The following is a 21,227-nucleotide window of genomic DNA, read 5'->3' as shown; positions in this document are numbered from 1 at the left end:
CACTATTTCTGCATTCCCACCATTTCTTTTGTTCATGTTTGTCAGACAAATTAAAGTAGATTCTACTGCTTCACCATAATAAAAAAAAATCATCCATGGTGGTGCTGTGAGGGACATGTAGAGAAAACTACTTCGCCCTTTACTGCAGCCCACCATGGCTCTGCTGTAGTGATCAAGGGGAAACAGAGGCAGATAGAGACAAGCTGACTCAAAGCAGTGAAAATTGCTCAAGTACCTACTATGGTGTATCTGCCCAACTCTGTTTAACCTCTGCCAATTGAAAAAAAATTCATCAGCAGTTTTCATTGCAATCATATTCTGATTAACCATCTGTAATTTTTTTTTAAAATCAGCATTTTCACAGCAAACTCACTTTCTTTGCATAATCCAAAAAGCTATAACTGGCTATTTCTAGGATAGTAAGATTCCCTAAATAGCACTGTAAAATGGAAGTTATCTGTAATCCTTGAAATACTTAAGGTCTTAAAATTAAATGCTAAACGAGTTTTTAAACTTGCAAAGCAAAACTCCAGAAAAACTATTTTCATTTGCTCAACAAGTTTGTCCTACAATCTTGTAACAAATGGCCTTCTAATTATCTTCGTCAGTTTAATTGATGCAACATTTATCATCAGTGTGGTATGTACTCTTACATGAACACTGATTGAATTCACATGATGCACAATGCACATTATAAAATCTCTACATCAGTCAAAAAGTCCAGCTTAAATTGCTGTAAAATGTACCACATGCAGTGAAATGTAACTCCAATTCGGAGCAAGTAATGGAGGAGGTGGCACAGCTCTCAGTAGGTGGAGGAGGAAGACACTTTTTGGCAAAAGTTTAAGAATTGCTAGCTATGTAGAACTTTCTCATAATAATTGTTTAACAATAAAGCAAGGATGAATTGAATAACCAGTTAATGAGCTATAAATGTGGACACAAGTGCCCATCTTTCTGGTGCTAACTGGTCCATTACGGCCCTGGTATAAGCAAGAAACAAGTGCGCCATTTGTCCAAAAGTACACCGTTTCTCTTGCTGTGAAAGGACAAATAAATTTTTGTGCAACAACCATGACCTGAATGAGGCATTATGCCCCTTTCAAATATAATTTGCAGAAAATCTATTGCTTGTTTGAAACCCCTATTGATTGCTCTGAAGCAGCCAGCAGTTTATTCATTCAGAAAAATCAGACTTTGGGATTACCTGGAACTTGAGAGGTGTTTTGGAAATACACTTACCTGAATATAGAGACAAGTGGAACAGGAATGTTTATTGCAACACACATTTGAGGAAAATGGCCACTGCAGCTCTCCCTCCCCAAATGTCACCCCATCTTCACTTTTCCCACTCCTGCACCAGCCCCGCTAAACCACAGTCAGATCATTAAATAATAAATCTATTTTCTTGTTATTTCTAAGTTCCATAATATGATAGCATTCACCATGAAACTGCGATCACATTTTTTATTTACAGAAATGCCACAAGACGCAATCCTAGTTCCTGTCCTCTCACTTGTCCAGTTTTGATTTAGCAGATGAGGTGCATGATTGGCAGCGCGTATGAAAAACTGCAGATTTTCATCAAAATCATAGGCTGGGATTTTCCAACCCCACCCACCACCAGGATCTTCTGGTCCTACAAAAGACTTCTGGCTAGCCAGCACACCCCTCAGTGGGACTGGAAATCCATGACCATTGTTGTTTGTTGTTGTTTCTCTTCTTTCGCCAAGTGGTGCACAAGTCAGACTTTCATTTCTTCCCACAGAGAGGTTCTTCCTCAAATAAGTCGCTAGCTGTCACCAGAGGCTTAAGGAGCACCACTCTGCATCAAGCATGGCTTACCAAGAGTTTCTCCGGTTCTTACTACCTGCCGTTGGTGGCACTGTGGCACAGTGGTTAGCACTGGTGTCTCACAGCGCCAGTGACCCAAGTTTGATTCCCGGCTTGGGTAACTGTCTGTGTGAAGTTTGCATGTTCTCCACGTATCTGCATGGGTTTCCTCCGGGTTCTCCAGTTTGCTCCCAAAGTCTGAAAGACGTGCTGGTCAGGTGCATTGACCTGAACGGGCGCCGGAGTGTGGTGGCTAGGGGAATTTCAATGCAGTGTTAATGTAAGCCTACTTGTCACTAATAAATAAAATTTTAAAAATTGGCATCTTGGAAAGATTTTGTAGGTTGATATTGTGATGATACAATGCCATTTTTACATATTTTTGTAAGCAGCTTTAAGAGGCAGTGTTTTGTTACAAGAGTTGATTTGTCTGGGAAACATGCAGCAAAAGTCGAGAGCTGGATATTAACTCATTTTGGCTTGGAACGTCTTAGTTTGTAGAGTAAAGGGGTTGCCGTTTGTTTTCTTAAGTTCTCCGAGGATTTTAGTCCAAATGTTCAGAATCATGTCAGTTTTGATTGGGCTGATTGAAAGGGACAGAGTCATGTGGTAAACAGGAGCAGTTAAGCTTATGGGAAAGAACAGTTTAATTTTCATGTTAAAACAAAGAGCAGTTGTTGCCTTGAGCTAGTAGAAGAAAGAAGTGCGTCTCCAGGGGCTTTCTGAAAGCTCCAAGACTGTTAACCTAAGTCAAAGCAAGTATGTTTGTGTTTTGCTAACTAATTTTAAAGAGGGGTTCAAGTCTGTAAGAGAAATATTGCTTGATTGGAACTAATAGTGATAGGGTGGCAGTAAAGAATTGTATCTTGTAATGTTTAAGTGTTGTTCAATTGTTCAAAGTTAAGCTAATTCATGTGTTATAGTTAAACTGTACTGTTAAATAAAATTTATTTTGATAAAAACACCCTAGATTATCTGTAGAATTGTGCCTTGAATGAAACATCCTATCTCATATTAAAGCCAAAATAGAAAAATTGTTGGGGTCTAGTCTGGCTTCATAATATACCTTGGAGTTTCTGATAAGGATTCTAACACTACTCAACCTGTTTGGCCACGGCATGAATACACCTTCCTTGGCAATCAAGACTTGGGGTAGGCTTTGAATCTGGAGCTGCTGGCTCAGAGGGAGGGACGCTACCCATTGTGCCACAAGACTTCCCTGGCCATGGTGCTCAGAATTATTCTTGTCAAATTCATTACTTGCTAGTCAAGATACAACAGCATACAAAAGGTAGTTATATTCATATTTAGCGCATGTAAACATTCTGAGATTTTGAAGCAAGTTCTCCTCCATGTATTGACTAGCAAACGTTGCTGTGGAAACAAAGGTTCTCTTTGCTACTTTCCATTTAACTCATTTAATAATGCCATGGTGAAATCATCTTTTTCCCTGAACTGTATTATGCATACATACAGATGTTACAAGAACAGTACCCCTCTATTATGAACTGGGGACTGTTCCAGTGAAGTCTTCCCACAAAAACATGACAACTAGATGAGACAGGAGCTTTAGCTAATCTGAAATACATTTTCCTTTTGGAGGTGCTTCAAGCCAGTCTCTGCAATCTGTATCACCAGAGAAAGTTGGCCAAAACAACAATTCTTCATGAAGATCCAACATACAATAAGAAATAATTTTAATAGAAAGATATGAACACATAGGCCAGAAAATAAAAACATCTGGCCAATTTGGTCTACCCCACACATGAGCCAGAACACTTCTTCCCTTTCCCATCTAATAAATAATTATTTATTTAAAGAGGGAAATTAAGGGAGAATTACCATTACAGGGAGGTGTCTTCAGCAATGAAATTCACTACACGCAATTTAACAGGCAAAAAACCAAAATACTTGGAGAACAGACGAAAAAAAAAATCAGGGTGCAAAAGACTGGATTAAATAAATCCCTGAAAAGCTTTTTACTTGGGGTGAAAAAAAAAAGATAACACTTGCAGGAAAAATGACAATATTAATAGCAGTTCTCAATACATCCAAGTGACAAATCAAGGTATCCTTTTAACAATTACAGTAAAGGCAATAAATAAAAGAATTTGCCATCCTTAATGCTGACCTAGTATTACTTAGGACAGTCTGAGAAATAGCAAAAGGTACCGTCATTGATGACTGGAGTAAATTATGTGGAAGAAGTGATACAAGTGAACAAGAACATCATTATGCATCTACAGCAGAGAGCGTGCTGGCCAATGTCCACAAAGACATGTATCAGCAGCAAGTCCAAAAACTAGTCAGTGGTATAGATAATCACAAATAACTTCTCAGAAATGATCTCATTTTAGGGATCTGTTACGAACCACTCGAGTCTCTCATTTGCAGTTCCTAAAGAGTAATTTTTTGCCCTTTTGAGATTCCGCCTCACAAGCATTTCTATCAATATTCCCTGATTTGAAAAAGGAAAATGGGGAAATGGTTTTACCTTCAGTCATGCAGAAGACACGTAGGAAGGCTAACAGCTGGGCTGAGATGGGAGGCTCACTGCAGTGTAGAGCAAATACACTGGACCTGACAGAAATACATGGACACTAGAGTTAGTCTGTCAGAGTAATCACAACATCAGCTTCAACAAGCATCTAATTGTACCAAAGGTGAGCTATCAAAGCAGCCGCCGCAAACCAGAAAATGACCTAGTAATTTTCAAGTCATAGTTTAAGTTCACAGCAAATAATGAACAGATTATAAGATTCACTGACAGCCCATTCCGATTAAGTACTATGAATAATGGGTAAGTTTCCCAACCTTTTAATCAGGGTCATGCATCCATGATTCAGCTCAACCACATTTTCATCCATTTAAATTAATAAATGGCAATTTGGATGGGCTGCATAATGAACATAAAATCTCCTGCACCTGATATTTCAACATTGAGTTTCCAGTATGTGTGCTGTGCTATGGTGGTGCAAAACATAAAAATTACCCCTACTATTACTTCAGTTATGATTATTTTTCTCCCTGGTACTTCTGCTGCTTACTCTTCCCTTCAAGTTCTATTCTTCTTTGGGATGGGAATGTCAGAAATAATGAGCTGATGTAAAGCCATTCCGTGGATAGTAAAGAAAGAAGAGACTTACTTACAGTGATTGCAAGATAGCGAGTAAGGGTGAAAAGAAGAAGAATTTAATCTTGGCCTTGAAATGCATCTTACGAGTGGCGTCATGGGGCAACAGGGCACAGGCTTGTGCCTACAAGTCAATATTCAGACTTAATGATTTCTTCAACAGGAAAGGAACAAAGTGGCAACTCAGCATGTTCATGAGAAAATATCTCACCATCGCACAGGGCAGCACTATGGTGAACACTACTGCCTCAGCGCCAGGAACCCAGGTTCAATTCCAACCTTGGGTGACTGTTTGTGTGGAATTTGCACGTTCTCCCCTGTCCACAAGGGTTTCCTCCCACAGTCCAAAGATGTGTGGGTTAGGTGAATTGGCCATACTAAATTATCTCTTCGTGTCCCAAGATGTGTAGGTTAGCGGGAGTAGCGGGTAAGTATGTGGGTTTATGCGGATAGAGTAGGAGGTGCAACTAGTTAAGGTGCTTGGTTGGGGAGTCGGAGCAGACTTGGTGGGCCAAATGGCCTCCTTCTGCATCAGGATTCTATTCTATGATATAATTAGAAAGTATCATATACAAAGTCCTCAGCCTACCAAGGATAAAATGTATAGTCCCAGGAGCAAAAAAAGTTGTGTAAGGCCACACTACATAAGCACTGTAGTTTTCATCTCAAGGACAGTTCTGTGTTTAGAACACTTGTCTACTCTAACTTCTCAAACCCATTTCAGCTGGTGCCATTATGAATGGAAACCTTTATTTCCTCTGTTGATTTGAATTCAGTTGTGTATTAAACAAAGGAGAGCAAAAAGCGGTCTTTCAGCTCAACTCCAACAGATCTCAGAACTTGACTTTTGGTGAACTACATTTAAGACACTTAAAATATTACACTGGAGGTAAAAAAAAGTTTTCAAAACATTGAAGTGCACATTTAATTATACCACTGATGCTTTAAACAATATGGCTCTGGTGAGCAAAAGGCACGATCAATTCCACTTAAGTCACTCTTTTAATTCCATCATTACCAGGCTGTCTTAGGGAGCCATACAAAATGTGAGCTGATGTAAGTAGGGTATCAGAGGACACTTTATATGCTCTCTCTATTAATTAGCGTTATAATCAGAGGTGGTGGCATATCAGACACTTGAGCTAAAGCAGCAATGTATTTAATAAGTGAGTACTTCTGTTTGAGAAAATGCAGAATCCTTGCTGCAGCAAATGCAATACATTATTTTATACTATAATTCTTAAGATGCTTTAGGGATCAGACTTTAGTCTCTTTTATTCACCTGACAGAGGGACCCAGGCTTCTGGAGGGAGTTGGGGATTTTCAGGGAGAGAAATACTGTATTCTAATTGTTCGCCCACAAAGAAATGCATTTACCACGCCAAATCTTTAAATGTCACTTTGCACAAAATATTGCAAACTGTTGTCTTAATGTTTAAGTTTTAAATTTTTAAAAATCTCCCCCACTCCTAACCCTCAATGTACATCAAGATCCACCTTTATTAATTGAATTTTATGCTAGTTCCAATCAATACTGTAAATAATTGACTATTCCCACTTCCCTGATAACATATTTTACCATGTTAGGAGGGAAAGTTACCTGTTTCTTAGGTTACAGCTGCCAGAAACGAATACTAAGGGGGTAATTTTCTGAGTTCACAACTAGCAAAGTATCTCATCCACCAGCTACATGTTTTCAAGAAACGCGTCGTGAAATTTAGTGGGTTCTTCGTTGAACAGGAAACTCAAAAAGCAGCATATATTAATTATAGAGTATACAATAGATAAGGTAAACATCATATTTTTACATGCGTTCTTGCATAAAAAGCTGAATTCTCCTGTTGGCGATTGATTGGAACGGAGAGAGATGGACAAAGTGCTTTATAAAATACTTACGTTGGTATGCCAGCGCGAGCCAAAACTTCTGCCTTCATAGCATACAGTCGGTCACTTTTACTCACTCCCAGCTTTATCTTTACTCTGTCGTGTGAGTTATTATTGAAAAAAAATCCATTGTGTATCACAAACTCAGCATTGGAGCGAGTCCCATAGAAAATATAGATCTGAAAGATTCAAATGTCATGTGTTAGATCAGTACAAATTGTCTGGGAATCCAGGCAGTAAACCAAAGGCCTCAAGTTGCAGTTTCTGATGCTCATGCTTTTTACAATGTAGATTTAAACTGAGTACTGAGAACGTCTCTTCAATATGGAAGAGGACAAGAGTTCTTGCAATTTCAGCTTAGTTTACAAGTGCACTTTACGAAACGATTCTTCAACTTCCTGCATAGTAATAAAGGAACAGGCTCAGGCCATTTAGCCCCTCAAGCCTGATGTGCCATTCAATGAGATAACTCCATAAACCTGCTTTAAACCTGTATCGCTTAATGCCTTTGCATAACAGAAATCTATCAATCTTAGTCTTAAAATTAACAATCAATCTAACTGATGGAACAGTGTTTCAGACATCTATCACCCTGTGTGTGCAAAAGTGATTCCTAATTTCTGACAATTCAGTCTTTAATTTTTTTAGAGCATGTTCCATAGCCTTGGACTTCGCAAGAAACAGAAATACTTCCCCCTATCTGTTCCCCATAAATCTTGAAAATGTTGATTAAATCTCCTTAACTATCTAAATTTCAGGGAATGCAATTCTAGTTTGTGCAATCTTTCCTCATAATTTAAACCTTGGGAATCCAGATATGATCTGGTAAATCTACACTGCTCTCCTATCCCCAAGGCTAATATATCCTTGCTAGGGTACAATGTGCAGAACAGCTCTCTGGACTCCATGTGTGGTCTAACTATGGCATTGTGGAGCTGAAACATAACTTCTAGCTAGGGCTTCCCTAGCTCCCAAGATATGCAGGCTGAGATCCATTAGTCTTCTTGATTACTTTCTGTACCTGTTGGTGACATTTTTATGATCTATGTACTTAGACTCTTAAGATCTTCACGACTTCTAACCTATCACCATTTAAAAGTACCTGTTCTATCCATTAAAGTCCAAGGTGGATGGCTTTATATTTACCGACATTGAAATCCATTTGTCAGTTTTGCCCATTCACTTAACATATAAATATATAAACCAAATTGTTTAAATATCCCTTTGTGATTTTATACTTTTATCTACACTGCTTACAATGCTGCCTTTGTGTCAGCAGTGCAGTCCTGTAATTTCAACCTCTGAGCAGCTGAAAGTGATGTCAGAGGAGCCGGTAGCAAGCCCTAGAGGGTCAAGGTCATCTGGATTTTTAAGAAAGGCAAGCCATAGAAATCTCAGTCTAACTATAGAAAACAAATCCTTTAAATAAAACATGCAAATAAAGGCAACAATGGTAATGAATTGGAATTTTGTGATTTGGTAAAGAAAATTATTTTATGTTACACTGTACAAACATAGGGACTTCAAGGGTGCAACTTCCTACTGGCAAAGTTCACATATGAACCAGGGCATAATCCAGGCTGAAAATTCACAGCAGCACTGAGAAAGTGCTGCACTGACAAGAGGTGTCGTCTTTTGTTGGGTATGTTGCACCAAGGCCCCATCTGCCTTCTCGGGTGCAAGTAAAAGATCCCACTGCATTATTCAAAGAGAAGCAGGGGAGTTCTCAGTGTCATGGTCAATACTTCTCCCTTTACCAACACCTAAGCAAGGTTCTGACGAAAGGTCACTACCTGAAACACTGAAGCAGTTTCTTCCCTCACAGTGGTTAGCACTGCTGCCTCACAGTACCAGGGACCCAGGTTCGATTCCCAGCTTGGGTCACTGTCTGTGTGGAGTTTGCACATTCTCCCCGTGTCTGTGTGAATTTCCTCCGGGTACTCCAATTTTCTCTCATGGTCCAAAGACACACTAGTTAGGTGTGTTGTTCATGCTGTATTGTCCTTCAGTGTACCGAATAGGTGCCAGAGTGTGGCGACTAGGGGATTTTCACAGCAACTTCACTGCAGTGCTAATAAATAAACTTTAGATGCTGTAAGACCTGTAGAGTATTCCAAGTATTTTCTGTTTCCATACCCAAAGCTGGTGAACTGTTAATTTATTTTGTTACTTCCTGAGATCTAGCCATGCCTTCTACAGCAGCGACTATAGGCCAATTTTAACTTTGTGTAAATGGTGGGCTTTTGTTAAATGAGTTAAAACTTCACCATATATTCTATGATTCTTTGGTGTATTTCAAAAGTACTTCATTGGCTACGAAAAAGGCGCAGCTGGAGTACTGTGTGCAGTTTTGGGCGCCGCACCTGCGCAAGGATATTTTGGCCCTGGAGGGAGTGCAGAGGTGGTTTACTAGGCTGATACCGGAGTTGAGGGGATTGAGCTATGGGGAGAGGCTGAATAAACTAGGCTTGTACTCGTTAGAGTTTAGAAGAATGAGGGGAGATCTCATTGAGACGTATAAGATGATGAATGGGATGGATAGGATAGAGGTGGAGAGACTCTTCCCGCTCAAAAAAGACAGTAGGACTAGGGGGCACAGCCTCAAGATAAAGGGGAGGCGGTTTAGAACGGAGTTGAGGAGGAACTTCTTCACTCAAAGGGTGGTGAATCTCTGGAATTCTCTGCCCGTTGAAGTGGTGGAGGCTGCCTCGCTAAATATTTTTAAGAAGCGGGTTGATGGGTTCTTGATAAGAGAGGGGATTAAGGGTTATGGGGAGAGGGCGGGAAAGTGGAACTGAGCCACGACAGATCAGCCATGATCTTATTGAATGGCGGGGCAGGCTCGAAGGGCTAGATGGCCTACTCCTGCTCCTATTTCTTATGTTCTTATGTTCTTATGAAATGCTTTGGAACATCCTGAACTCATGAGTGGTATATTAATGCAAGTTCTTTCTTTTCTTTAATGAGATTGTACTAAATTTCTGTGCGTGCTTATTTTAAAATGAGTGGTATATTAATGCAAGTTCTTTCTTTTCTTTAATGAGATTGTACTAAATTTCTGTGCGTGCTTATTTTAAAATGAGTGGTATATTAATGCAAGTTCTTTCTTTTCTTTAATGAGATTGTACTAAATTTCTGTGCGTGCTTATTTTAAAATTTAAAAACTAACAGATTCATGCCTGCGTAAAAACAGCGTGCACGGGAAGGCAATACAAGTACAATTCAGCACTTATACATGAACGTAATTGTTCTAACCTTAGGAGCAGAAAATTGCTGAGGGTTGGCAAATGGGCTGTTTCAAGCTAAAGTGGTTAACACAAATCCAAAGAAATACATAAAAATAATTTTCGGTGATCAATGAAACCAATCATCTCAATAGGGGGTGGCAGGTGATATGCTGCAAATTCAGTGCCAATGCATTGGGCTGTATCAGCTTGCAATACTCATGAGTTCGCAAACTAACTGCTTCTTGAGAAATAATTTTTACTAAAACTTTACACAGTTAATTGAGCAAAGTCCATGGATATAAGGGTTATGGGGAGAAACCAGGAAAATGGGGATGAGGAGCATATCAGCCATGATCAAATGCCAGAGCAGACTCAATGGGCCAAACGGCTTAATTCTGCTCCTATATCTTATTTCATTTCATAGAATCGTACAGTGTAGGAAACCATTTGGCCTATCGAGTCTGCACCGACCACAATCCCACCCGCGCCCTATCCCCATAACCCCATGCATTTACCCTAGCTATTCCCCTTACAATAAGGGACAGTTCAGCATTGGCCAATCCACCTAATAGGCACATCTCTGGACTGTGGGAGGAAACCGGGGCACCCGGAGGAAACCACGCAGATACAGGGAGGATGTGCAACTCTACACAGACAGTGACCCAAGCCGGGAATCAAACCTGTGCCCCTGGCACTATGAGGCAGCAGTGCTAACACAGTGCTAACCACTGTGCCGCCCACTTGTATCAGCCTGGGTCTATGATTTTTGGCATTTCCCTGCTGCCCTGCCCTAGCTGCACATTGGGACTCCTTTCAGTGATCTTGGGGTTCTTTCCGAATCTGGGATTGTCAAGAGCAAGCTTCCACCTCACTGTACTTTCAGGTGGTCTTTCAGGCCTTTACCCAAACTTGCTGCATCTTTGCGTGTTACAGAAAAATTGTACAAGATAAAGCAATCTGGATTCTAAACTACAGTGCATTAAAGTATAGATAAATTGAAAAATGAGATGAACTCATGAATAGGGTTAAAAATAGCAGCAAGTCTCAAAGGAACTGGCCAAATCGTTTACTTTTATTCCCAAAAATGCAAGGTCTCGGTCATCCCACTTGTGTAGGATTTGGGGTGCAATTCATAGTAGATTACCTGTCACCCAAAAATAGGACTATAGTCCTATTAGTCTGCAAAAGGACTATTGTTCTTCCTTCCTTGATAATATATTACATTACATAAAATTTACAGCATTGAAACCAGTCAACAGGACGGCTGCTCTATGCCGTTGATCTATGTTCCACAGGAGCCTCTTCCCCACCCTATTTCATCTAACCCTATCCTTCTAAACTTAAAGCATGATTTCCAATTGCCATCCTTGAACAAATAGCTCTACTTCTGTGGGGAAGATGACTTCACTGAAAATTCCTGCTTCCCTTGGGTTTCTTAAAAATTAAATGCCATTACAGTAAGAAAATAATGTCATTGCTTCAAAAATCTTCTAGAATCATGGAACCAATAACTTTCTTCCTTCAAATGATCAAAATACTGTAGATGGCTGGAACTGAAACAAGAACAGAGGATGCCAGAAAAACTCAGCAGGTCTGCCAGCCTCTATAAGGCAAGAAACAGAGATAATAGCCTGAATTCTCCCAAAATAAATTCTAAGTGTCAAATTCACGGGAAAACTGGAGTAATTCACACTGTTCTTTTCAGTGGGAGTTCACACTAGAATCTCCCACACTCTGTGCAATGCAAAGGGCGCAAGTGTGGATATCATTACATTTAAGGGGCAGAGCCTATTCCTACTGAAGGGGCTGAAACCAGCAGGCCTGCATTGACAGCCTCCCTCTTTGCTGGTCAGCTAAATCGCTGGCCAGCCCAGGAGCCCCTGCAGCGCTGCCCCACCAAACACCTCCACATCCTGATCGGGACCTCCCCACTCAATCCCAGGCCAGTCCCGAAGCAAACCCCCCACCCCCTCCCATCCCGAGCACCCCGATCTCCAGCTGCCCTCCCCCCCCACCCCGCCTCCCAGATCACCCACGTTCCCAGGCAATCCAACCCCTTAGCAGGCGGACACCCCCAGCCGGCCCTGATCTTCAGTGCCCGCCCCCCCCCGATGACGATCCCCCACATCCCTGCAGTGCAGACCCCCCAGGGAGGCAGAACACCACCCCCCACACCACCGGCTGCTCCTCCAGGAACTTTCTTCCTTACCTGATCTTCAGCTTTATAATCCTGTAAAGCAACACATTCACACCGGTCATCCTCCAGGTTGTACCCAGTTGTGATCTACAATGAGAAAGGCTGAAGGTTAACTTAGGGAACTAATTAAGAGTTTCTGGGTCCTAGATGTCCTCAGGTGTGGACAAAAGCAATAGCTTAAAACACAGGTGAAAATTTCCTCTCCCTCTGCCTTTTTGTAAAGATAATACAAATGAGAGTTTACACATTCTGAGGACAAAACTGCATTTGTTGCATTCTAAACATCTTGTTCACATTAGCCATCCATTATCCAATCACAATGAACGCTGTTTCTCCATACAAAGAAAATAATTTTCACTATTATGTAATGAATGGGTAGGGATTTAAGGGCATAGAGTGCCTTGTTTGGAGTTTGTAATTGCATACTGGTAAAACTGTTCCCACACGTAAGATTCACTTATGTCCATCATCCACTGAAAATATTTTGTAGAACTGATAATCTATTAGCTAGATTGGTTATCTGCATTAATGTTCTCACCCAACAAATGTATACCAATTAGCCAACTTCCATGTGCTGTCACTTGATGTAGGAGCAGGAATAGACCATTCAAATCCCTAATAGGGCATAAGTTGATCTTTTCACTCACCAAGCCATTGGTGTGGTTACACATATCCCAGAGAGGTATAAGGGCCAAAGTGACCCGGGAACCATCTTCAGTTGGAATTTGGTTCTGACGAGTCATGACAGAAGAGACAGCCCATCTGTAATGAAGCAGCAAAATGAAACCATTATGAAATTGGAAAGCAAGTAGACATTTTCAACTTCAAGGATCTGGGTCTGAATTTTACACTCTCCTAACAGCAGATCTGAATGGACAGGGAAGCACATAAAATCCAGCTGGTCATGGCCTTCCTGCTACCTATCTATACACTCATGACTGGTCTATAATTTGGCAGGGAGAGGCTCAAGCAATGAGGAAAGCCTAGCAAGTTCAGTTGTGCAGTCTTGTGTTGGGCAAGGGGAGGAACAAAAATGTTCTGCCTGCCTAATTGAAAGGCTCTCTTATTTTCCACCATCTTGGATTCCTGAACTTGACCCTGCATGCAACCAACCCCCACCCCCACCCGTGTCCCGGCAAGATCTCCACTTGCCCGACCTCTTCAGTTTGGGGACTTGTAGTCCCAGCCACGGCCACTGTTCCTAGCTGGTGCTACAGAGACCACAAGAGCTCCCGATCATCTGTTTAGCTGAGTGCTCCTTAAAATGGGACTTCCTCTTGAGGTTGATAGATCACCGTAAAGCAATAAACATTGTTCCCCTAGTTAAATTGCTGCAGTTCAAATCCTCCGGATCATGGGTGGACTCTCCAGGGGTCGGTGGGTGGTGATATGGGAAAGTGGGGCTGCAGTGCCCTGTAATATACAGCCCATGGGTGCATGATTTTATAAATTAGATTGCCCCAAGGTCCAAGCCCCATTCTTCCTTCAAAAGCAACCAAACAAAAACTTTCTTCAATCATTCTTTCAGTTGTTTCTCCTGACCCTACAACTGCTGCCCAGGGCTGATTCAGCATCTTCCTCTATCCCTTGGAAAGCACTCAGTGCTTCTCCCACACGTGAAGACAAAGTAAATATATGCCTGTTTACATACCCTGTCAGAGAACATTAACCAGTCATTTTTCAAACATCAAATCTCAGAGATGGTTCACACATCACGCAAAGCAGTCTCTAAGTGTGTAATAAAACCCCTGCAACACCTTTAAAATTGTGACTGAGGTACTGGTGACGACAAGTGCTTCAGAGTGATTCCCAACCAATGTGCTGGGGAACACTGGTGTGCAATGATAAAAGATTCTAAATTCACATAGTGAAACTAAAACTAAAACTAAAACCTTTGACTTCAGCTCCAGCATCTCCAGACCTGACATATCTTGGACCTCCAGTGTGTGCACCGGCTGTGAAAGAGCTGCACGTGCAAGGTTTAGGTTGATTACATCAGTTGGGCCCACACGCATGACCAACAGGACTTGGAGCAGACGACAAAGGCTCCACGCGCCCAGACAAAAAGTAAAAACTCAAAAAGGACGCAAAAGCTCCAGGAGAAGCAAGAGAGGTCAAAAAAATGGCAAGAGGACAGATGAAGTTAAAAACAGAGATCCCAGTAAGGGAAGAAGATAGAGAAAATAGGAAGTGCATCCCAAAAATGTTTTATTGTATTGAAGGCCATAACATATAAAAGATTTGGACCCACTGCTTTATAAGGCACTTCTAAACTATTTGTATTTACAAGTTGCTATTCATTGTATTGCGCAAGCATAGAGTTGAGATGAAATTCCATCTCGGATGAGGATGAAGGATATTTCTTAATTCAGAGGGTTGTTAATTTTTGGAATACTTAATTTCCAGAGAACTCTACATGTTCAGCCATCGAATGTACTCAAAACAGAGATGAATAGATTTTTGGACACAAAGGAATCAAGGGATATATCAATTTGGTGTAAAAGTGAATTAGGGTAGAAGATCAGTCATAATCTTACTGAATGAGATGCAGACTGGAGGGGCCATATGGTCTACTCCATTAATAATAAAAACAAAAAATGTTAGAAATACTCAGCAGCTCAGGTAGCATCTGTGGAGAGAGAGACAGAATTTCAGGTCATGACCTTTCATTAGAACATCCTGAAATGTTAAAACTGTTCTTCTCTCCACAGATCCCTCAACTGTTGAGTTTCTCAAGAATTTTCTGTTCTTATTTCAGATTTCCAGCACCCGCTGTGTTTTGCTTTTGGACTCCTGTTCCTTTTTCCTTTGTGCAGAAAAGGCATTTGGAGTGTGCCTGTGCGGTCTCTGGTTTTCTGCCAAGTAGCTCACTGTTTGCCTATGTTTCACAAACATCAAACCCGACCTGTGTTGCAGTGGGAACACCACATGCGTTATCAGACAAGAAGAATAAATTCAAAGGAACAATTGTATTCAGATCAAAAATAAAAGTCCAACATGGCATTAGTGGAGGCCTTACTCAGACCCTCATGGGTACAATTGTTTTGATCTTATTTGTCTTCAATAAAAGAAAGCTCCCTCAACCTCATCTCCGTGTCCTCCCATTGTCACCTCCTGCACGTTCATCCTCAATGATAAATTCAGCTTTTATTTTACGGATAGCCACTAAGAATTAAATAACCTTTCAACAGCAACAAGAAAATGTGGATGGAAAGCTTATATTTAATCTATTTTCAAGAGTGGCACTACTGCAGTTTAAATTTCAGGATCATCACGGAACCTATCTAGTTCACGAATGTCCTTTAGGGAAGGAAATCTGCCATCCTTACCTGGTCTGGCCTACATGTGACTCCAGAGCCACAGCAACGTGGCTGATTCTCAACTGCCCTCAGGCAACTAGGGACGGGCAATAAATGGTGGCCAGCCAGCAACGCCTACGTCCCACAAATGAATAAAAAGAAATCTCGAGGAATTAAAGATTGATCTGCTGCTGTGAGAACTACTGCAGAAAATTTAGAAGGATATTTAAAAAAATGCACTGTTCCTTCCTCAATTTTAATCACTTTTCTAAGTTAGTTATAAAATATTAACTTAGTGGAACAGTTGGAGCTGGGGGTTGAGTGGTGAAACTTCGCTGACAGATAAAGACCAAAGGAACATGTCCACTTGTATAACCCATTAATGCCAGAGGATGAATGGACAAATCAATCAACTCTTCAGTCAGCTGTCAAATCTTAAGATACACTTCTCACCACATCAAACAAAAAGCTATACTTGAATAAAGTACTTTGGGATTGTTGTCTTTGAAAAGTGCTATATTTCACTCTCTCATTCTTAGAGTGTTTAAGTCAGCACATTTTACATCTTGCTCATTGCATGATGAGTCACCTCTGATGAAGCAGATGGATTGCAAGTTCAGTAGAGTTCCCATTATTAAAATGAGGCACTAACTTTATGCACAGGCCGCAGAACTTGTTTTACAACACGTAATTCATTCAGGAGGGAAAAAATAGAATCGGTCTTTACTAAATTCTCTCACATCTCCCTTTAAATACCAACCTGTAATCGTCAAAGGTGAAAGATTCCTTCAAGGGCAGTTTGCTGGCATTCGGATGGGTCTAAGAGTTGAAGGAATGGAGAATAGTGGGAGCCGGGGAGGAAGAGGGGAAAGAGAGGGAGAGGGAGGAGAAGGGGAAAGAGAGGGAGGAGAAGGGGAAAGAGAGGGAGGAGAAGGGGAAAGAGAGGGAGGAGAAGGGGAAAGAGAGGGAGGAGAAGGGGAAAGAGAGGGAGGAGAAGGGGAAAGAGAGGGAGGAGAAGGGGAAAGAGAGGGAGGAGAAGGGGAAAGAGAGGGAGGAGAAGGGGAAAGAGAGGGAGGAGAAGGGGAAAGAGAGGGAGGAGAAGGGGAAAGAGAGGGAGGAGAAGGGGAAAGAGAGGGAGGAGAAGGGGAAAGAGAGGGAGGAGAAGGGGAAAGAGAGGGAGGAGAAGGGGAAAGAGAGGGAGGAGGAGGGGAAAGAGAGGGAGGAGGAGGGGAAAGAGAGGGAGGAGGAGGGGAAAGAGAGGGAGGAGAAGGGGAAAGAGAGGGAGGAGAAGGGGAAAGAGAGGGAGGAGAAGGGGAAAGAGAGGGAGGAGAAGGGGAAAGAGAGGGAGAGGGAGGAGAAGGGGAAAGAGAGGGAGAGGGAGGAGAAGGGGAAAGAGAGGGAGAGGGAGGAGAAGGGGAAAGAGAGGGAGAGGGAGGAGAAGGGGAAAGAGAGGGAGAGGGAGGAGAAGGGGAAAGAGAGGGAGGGGGAGGAGAAGGGGAAAGAGAGAGAGGAGAAGGAGCAAAGAGAATGGGAAAGAGAGAGAGAGAAAAAAAAGAACACAAGTCAGTCAACGGAATTTCATTACTTAGCAGCCTAACAGATACTAACAAGAGCCAAATGAAGCAAGAGGAGTCCAGCCGAGCTACGGCAGGATCATCATGCCATAATGCTCCCATACATCACTGTCAACTTAATTTGTTGTGCCCAGCAGCTGTCATAAATCTGCTCCATCAACTCCTGCAAGCAGAACCCACCAGCAATACAAAATAAAACTTAGGGCCTGTGACAGTAACGCAATCTGCTGCCAACAAGTCCTTCATCAGCCTACCGAATGTCACCTCTTTTCCAAAAACGTTCACTTGTTGACACTGGCAGGGGCCCGGGAGACGGATTTTTTTTTTATGGACTGGGAGCCTTTCCTTGCACTGCGCTCTGATGCAGTGCTACTGTCAGTGGCAGTCTATGTAGCATGCAATTTCTTCCTTGATGCATTAGCATCAGAAGTTGGGGTAATTCATCATTTCTCTCAATAGTATATTGGTTGGCATCAGGAGTACAGTAGTGAGGAGGGGAGGGGGGCGGGGGAGACTGAGGTTTAAGTAGCTGCACCGCAAATCAATTATACAACAAAAGCTAGCACAGATAATGCAGTTTTGGCCAAACTCAAGATCACAAAAGGCTGCTAATTAGATGCTAGCTGTACTGTGCTTTAATGTGGAAAAAATAACCTGATTCATTCAGCTTTCTTCATAGGACAGGAGGTGTTAAAGGCAAGATGCTTTAACTATTACATACATAAGCCAACTTAATAATCAAAATAAGATTGGTTCTTCAGTTATTTCCTTCTCTGAAAGATGATTGTACACAATTTCAACTGAGTTGAAAGAACATTAAAGCACCGGTGTGCCAGGTTCATTTGCCAACAAGTTTTATGGTGAAACATTTATCCAGTCTGATTGAAGCAGATTCTTAGAAGACCACTTCATGCATAGACAAATAAAAACAACATTATTTTAGCTGCTATAAACTTCTGCTCCCATCTAAATGTGGTGTAAAAGGCACATGGTATCTGTAACTGTCAGGGGCTACTTCACCAGCATGATCATAGAATTAAAGTTGCTCCAAGTGGCTTCTCTCTATCCACTGTGGAAAGCAGCAGAGACTGAATGTGGATGAGGAAGAATTTGATACAGGATTCAAGTTTTTCTTGTTTCTTGAATATAAACTGGCAATTTCACTCAGACAGACTAGAAGGTTCATGCAAGAAACGCACAGTTGATGTAATAGGGATGGCTCTTAGATGTTGGGGGAAAAGTAGAGGCAGAGAAATCGAGCTACACTCTACCCATATCCCACTGACCCAGCTATTGCAGACCTGGGAGCAGAAAATGTGGGTTAAAAATGGAAAAGCACTGCATTCTTTAGCATTGGCATTTGCATCTCCAAATCAACAAAAAAAATCACAAACTCCATACAACAGAAACTATTAATGCTATGACACAATAAGATCACTAACAACTGCTGTGAGGAAAAACTTTGTAACTATATCATAAGAAATAGGATTTGGGGTAGGCTATTCAGCCCCTCAAGCCTGTTGCTCCAGCATTCAATGCGTTCATGACTGGTTTGATTGTGGTCATAATTCCACTTTTCTGCCTGTCTCCCCCCCCCCCCCAAATTCCTGAACTCTGTCTTAAATCAGCGTTGAATATATTCAACGGCCTGACCTCTACTACTCTGCAAGGAAATCTGAATCATGTCTCTTTCTTCTAAACTACAATAAGTATGGGCCCAAATTGCTCATCATTAGCCACAAGACAAAGTTTTTCATCCCAGGAATTAGCCAAATGAACCTCCTCTGAATTGCTTCCATTATAAGTACAAGTGTCTTCCATTTAAAGAGTGTTCTAATAATGCGTTTTCATTTTAGTGTGGTTGGTAAATCAGTGCCAATCCCAGTAGCATTGCCATCATATTCTTCTTAATGGGATTACTAAACAACCAATGGCAGCAATCCCAAAATTGAGCCATAGTTGCCATTCTTAAAGCTCGTCTGATGGGATTTGCCCTGCGGTAAGATAGGAAAATCCAGCCCCAAGTCCTTGCACACAGCTACCAACTCTATGGCCAGAATTTTACCGCCTCGCCCACCCCTGAATCAGGGCGGGCAAGGCTCACAGAACGACTTCTCAATTGGCTCAGGCGGGATTTTACGAGCCTCGCCCCAGTGAGGTTGTAAAATCCCAGCCTATGAGTCTCAATATCACCTAATTCATCTCCAAAAGAACCTCCCGAGTGTACACAGAACTCAAGTATATATAATTTTGAAGGAGGCCATTTGGCCCAGCGGGCTTGCACGGACAACAATCTCACCCTGTCCCTATCCCATATATTTATCCTGCAAATGCTCCTGACCCTAAAGGGCGATTTACTGTGGCCAATCAACCTAATCTGTATATCTTTGCTGCGTTGGAGGAAACTGGAGCACCTGGAGGAAACCAAGCAAACACTGGGAGAATGTGTAAACTCCAGACAGTCACCCACAGTCAGAATTGAACCCAGATCCCTAGGATTGAGAGGCAGCAGTGCTGTGCAACCGTGCCACCCAAATGACCAAAACAAAAAGCTGCTAATTTGTTAGCACTTGTGCAAAGGATGATTTCACCATCTCCCATAATGACCATTTCTTGCCAGCATTAAATATTGACCTCACTTTACCCCATTTCTTCAAGGTCACCCTAGCTTTCTCCATAAGATACTGGAAATTATTTAAACTCAACTAATTGTTTATTTTGCAAATGTTTTTTGTTTAATCCCAATAAATTAAAATTGGCAGGATGGATACTGCAACTTAAACGGCCAGTAGAACTTAATGTATGAACTGGCCTGTCCCCTCCCCAAGAATTCATGACCATATTTAATGGACACGACAGGAGTCTCAGCTGCCAGCTGGTTAAACAGCTATTGAGTTAATGCCACCATTGAAGGTTTTGAGACCCTTAAGTGGCATTAATTGCCCACTTAAAGACCCACAATCGCAAACCTCCCTCCCCCACCACCAAACGCACCATGAGGGAGGCTGTTAGGTTTGCCCTCAGTTTCAGAAGAGGTGCGACAGGCTGAATGAATGCTCGAATCCCTCGCAGCATGCACAGCATCACCACAACTAAATCAATAGTGAAGTTACGGTGTAAATCTAATTGCAAAAATATTTTGACTGCTTTTATCAGGAATTGCAAACTATAGCACCAGCAGTGCATTGCTGTGTCTGTTTTGGGAGTATGAAATACCCCATTACAAATCCAAAGAGTTCCACACACCCAAGACAAACCTATTAACTCAGTATTATAAGGCCATATACAAAATAGTTATCTAGCAGTGATTACAAGGTAGCAATCTAATCAACGTGCCCAGATAACATTGTGGACTGCCAGAGCGTAGCTCAAGCAGTTTATTACATCCATCTGAAACCACAAGATTAAATTATTTGGAACATGAAGGAACCAACCAACCAACCTGCATTTATACAACACCTCTCATGTTACGTAGAAAAAGAGAGAGATACGTTCATGGGCAAGAAGGTCCCACAAACAGCAAAGGATCAGCAATCAGAAATGCTATTCTTGGCCAGGATAACTCCTCACTGTTTTTTTGTTAAAATAATGTCACAAGATCTTTTATATCCACCTGAACAGACAGACGGGGCTTTGGTTTCACACCTCATTCGAAAGGCAGCACCTCCAACAGTGCAACACCCCCTCGCTGCTGGACTGAAATGTCAGCCTGGATTACATGCTCAAACAATGTAGTTGCAGTTATTCAATTAACTCCCAAGCACCCTATTCTAATCTAAAACGTATACTGTTAATTTTCTTCATGGATTTTCTTTCGATTTCAACCCATTATCGTACCTGCAGCAGTCAATGGAAATATTGACTTCCAGTATATCGCACACCATTGTCTTCTGGTTGACAAATAAGGACTCCATATTCCAACATTAATGCGGTAAGAATGCATTTCCTCTCAATTGTTAGGAAATGTTTGGGCTAGTACATTGTGGCCAAGGATTTCCACTTCGGGCGCAATTGGCAATCCAAGCCCAAACTGTGCTAGCTTTCAGAAGTTTTTTTTAAGCCCAAAATTTCAGGTCATGA

The 21,227-nt window shown here is 41.7% G+C and overlaps 1 protein-coding gene across 2 annotated transcripts in view; it reads right to left on the bottom strand.

Moving 5' to 3' along the window:
• setd3 (SET domain containing 3, actin histidine methyltransferase) overlaps positions 1 to 21,227 on the bottom strand; it is a 116,044-nt gene that overhangs the window by 8,448 nt on the left and 86,369 nt on the right. For both annotated transcript variants that reach the window (XM_080202331.1, XM_080202329.1), the window contains 5 exons: positions 16,334 to 16,392; positions 12,922 to 13,036; positions 12,287 to 12,361; positions 6,863 to 7,029; positions 4,328 to 4,413 (listed from right to left, as the gene is read on the bottom strand). In XM_080202331.1, coding sequence (XP_080058457.1) covers positions 4,328 to 4,413; positions 6,863 to 7,029; positions 12,287 to 12,361; positions 12,922 to 13,036; positions 16,334 to 16,392 — 502 coding nt within the window. The remainder of the gene's footprint in view (positions 1 to 4,327; positions 4,414 to 6,862; positions 7,030 to 12,286; positions 12,362 to 12,921; positions 13,037 to 16,333; positions 16,393 to 21,227) is intronic.

This window comes from Carcharhinus amblyrhynchos, chromosome 14 (assembly GCF_965287045.1).
Source record: "Carcharhinus amblyrhynchos chromosome 14, sCarAmb.v2.hapA, whole genome shotgun sequence".
Lineage (NCBI taxonomy): Eukaryota > Metazoa > Chordata > Chondrichthyes > Carcharhiniformes > Carcharhinidae > Carcharhinus > Carcharhinus amblyrhynchos.
This window is presented reverse-complemented; position numbering and strand designations above follow the sequence as displayed.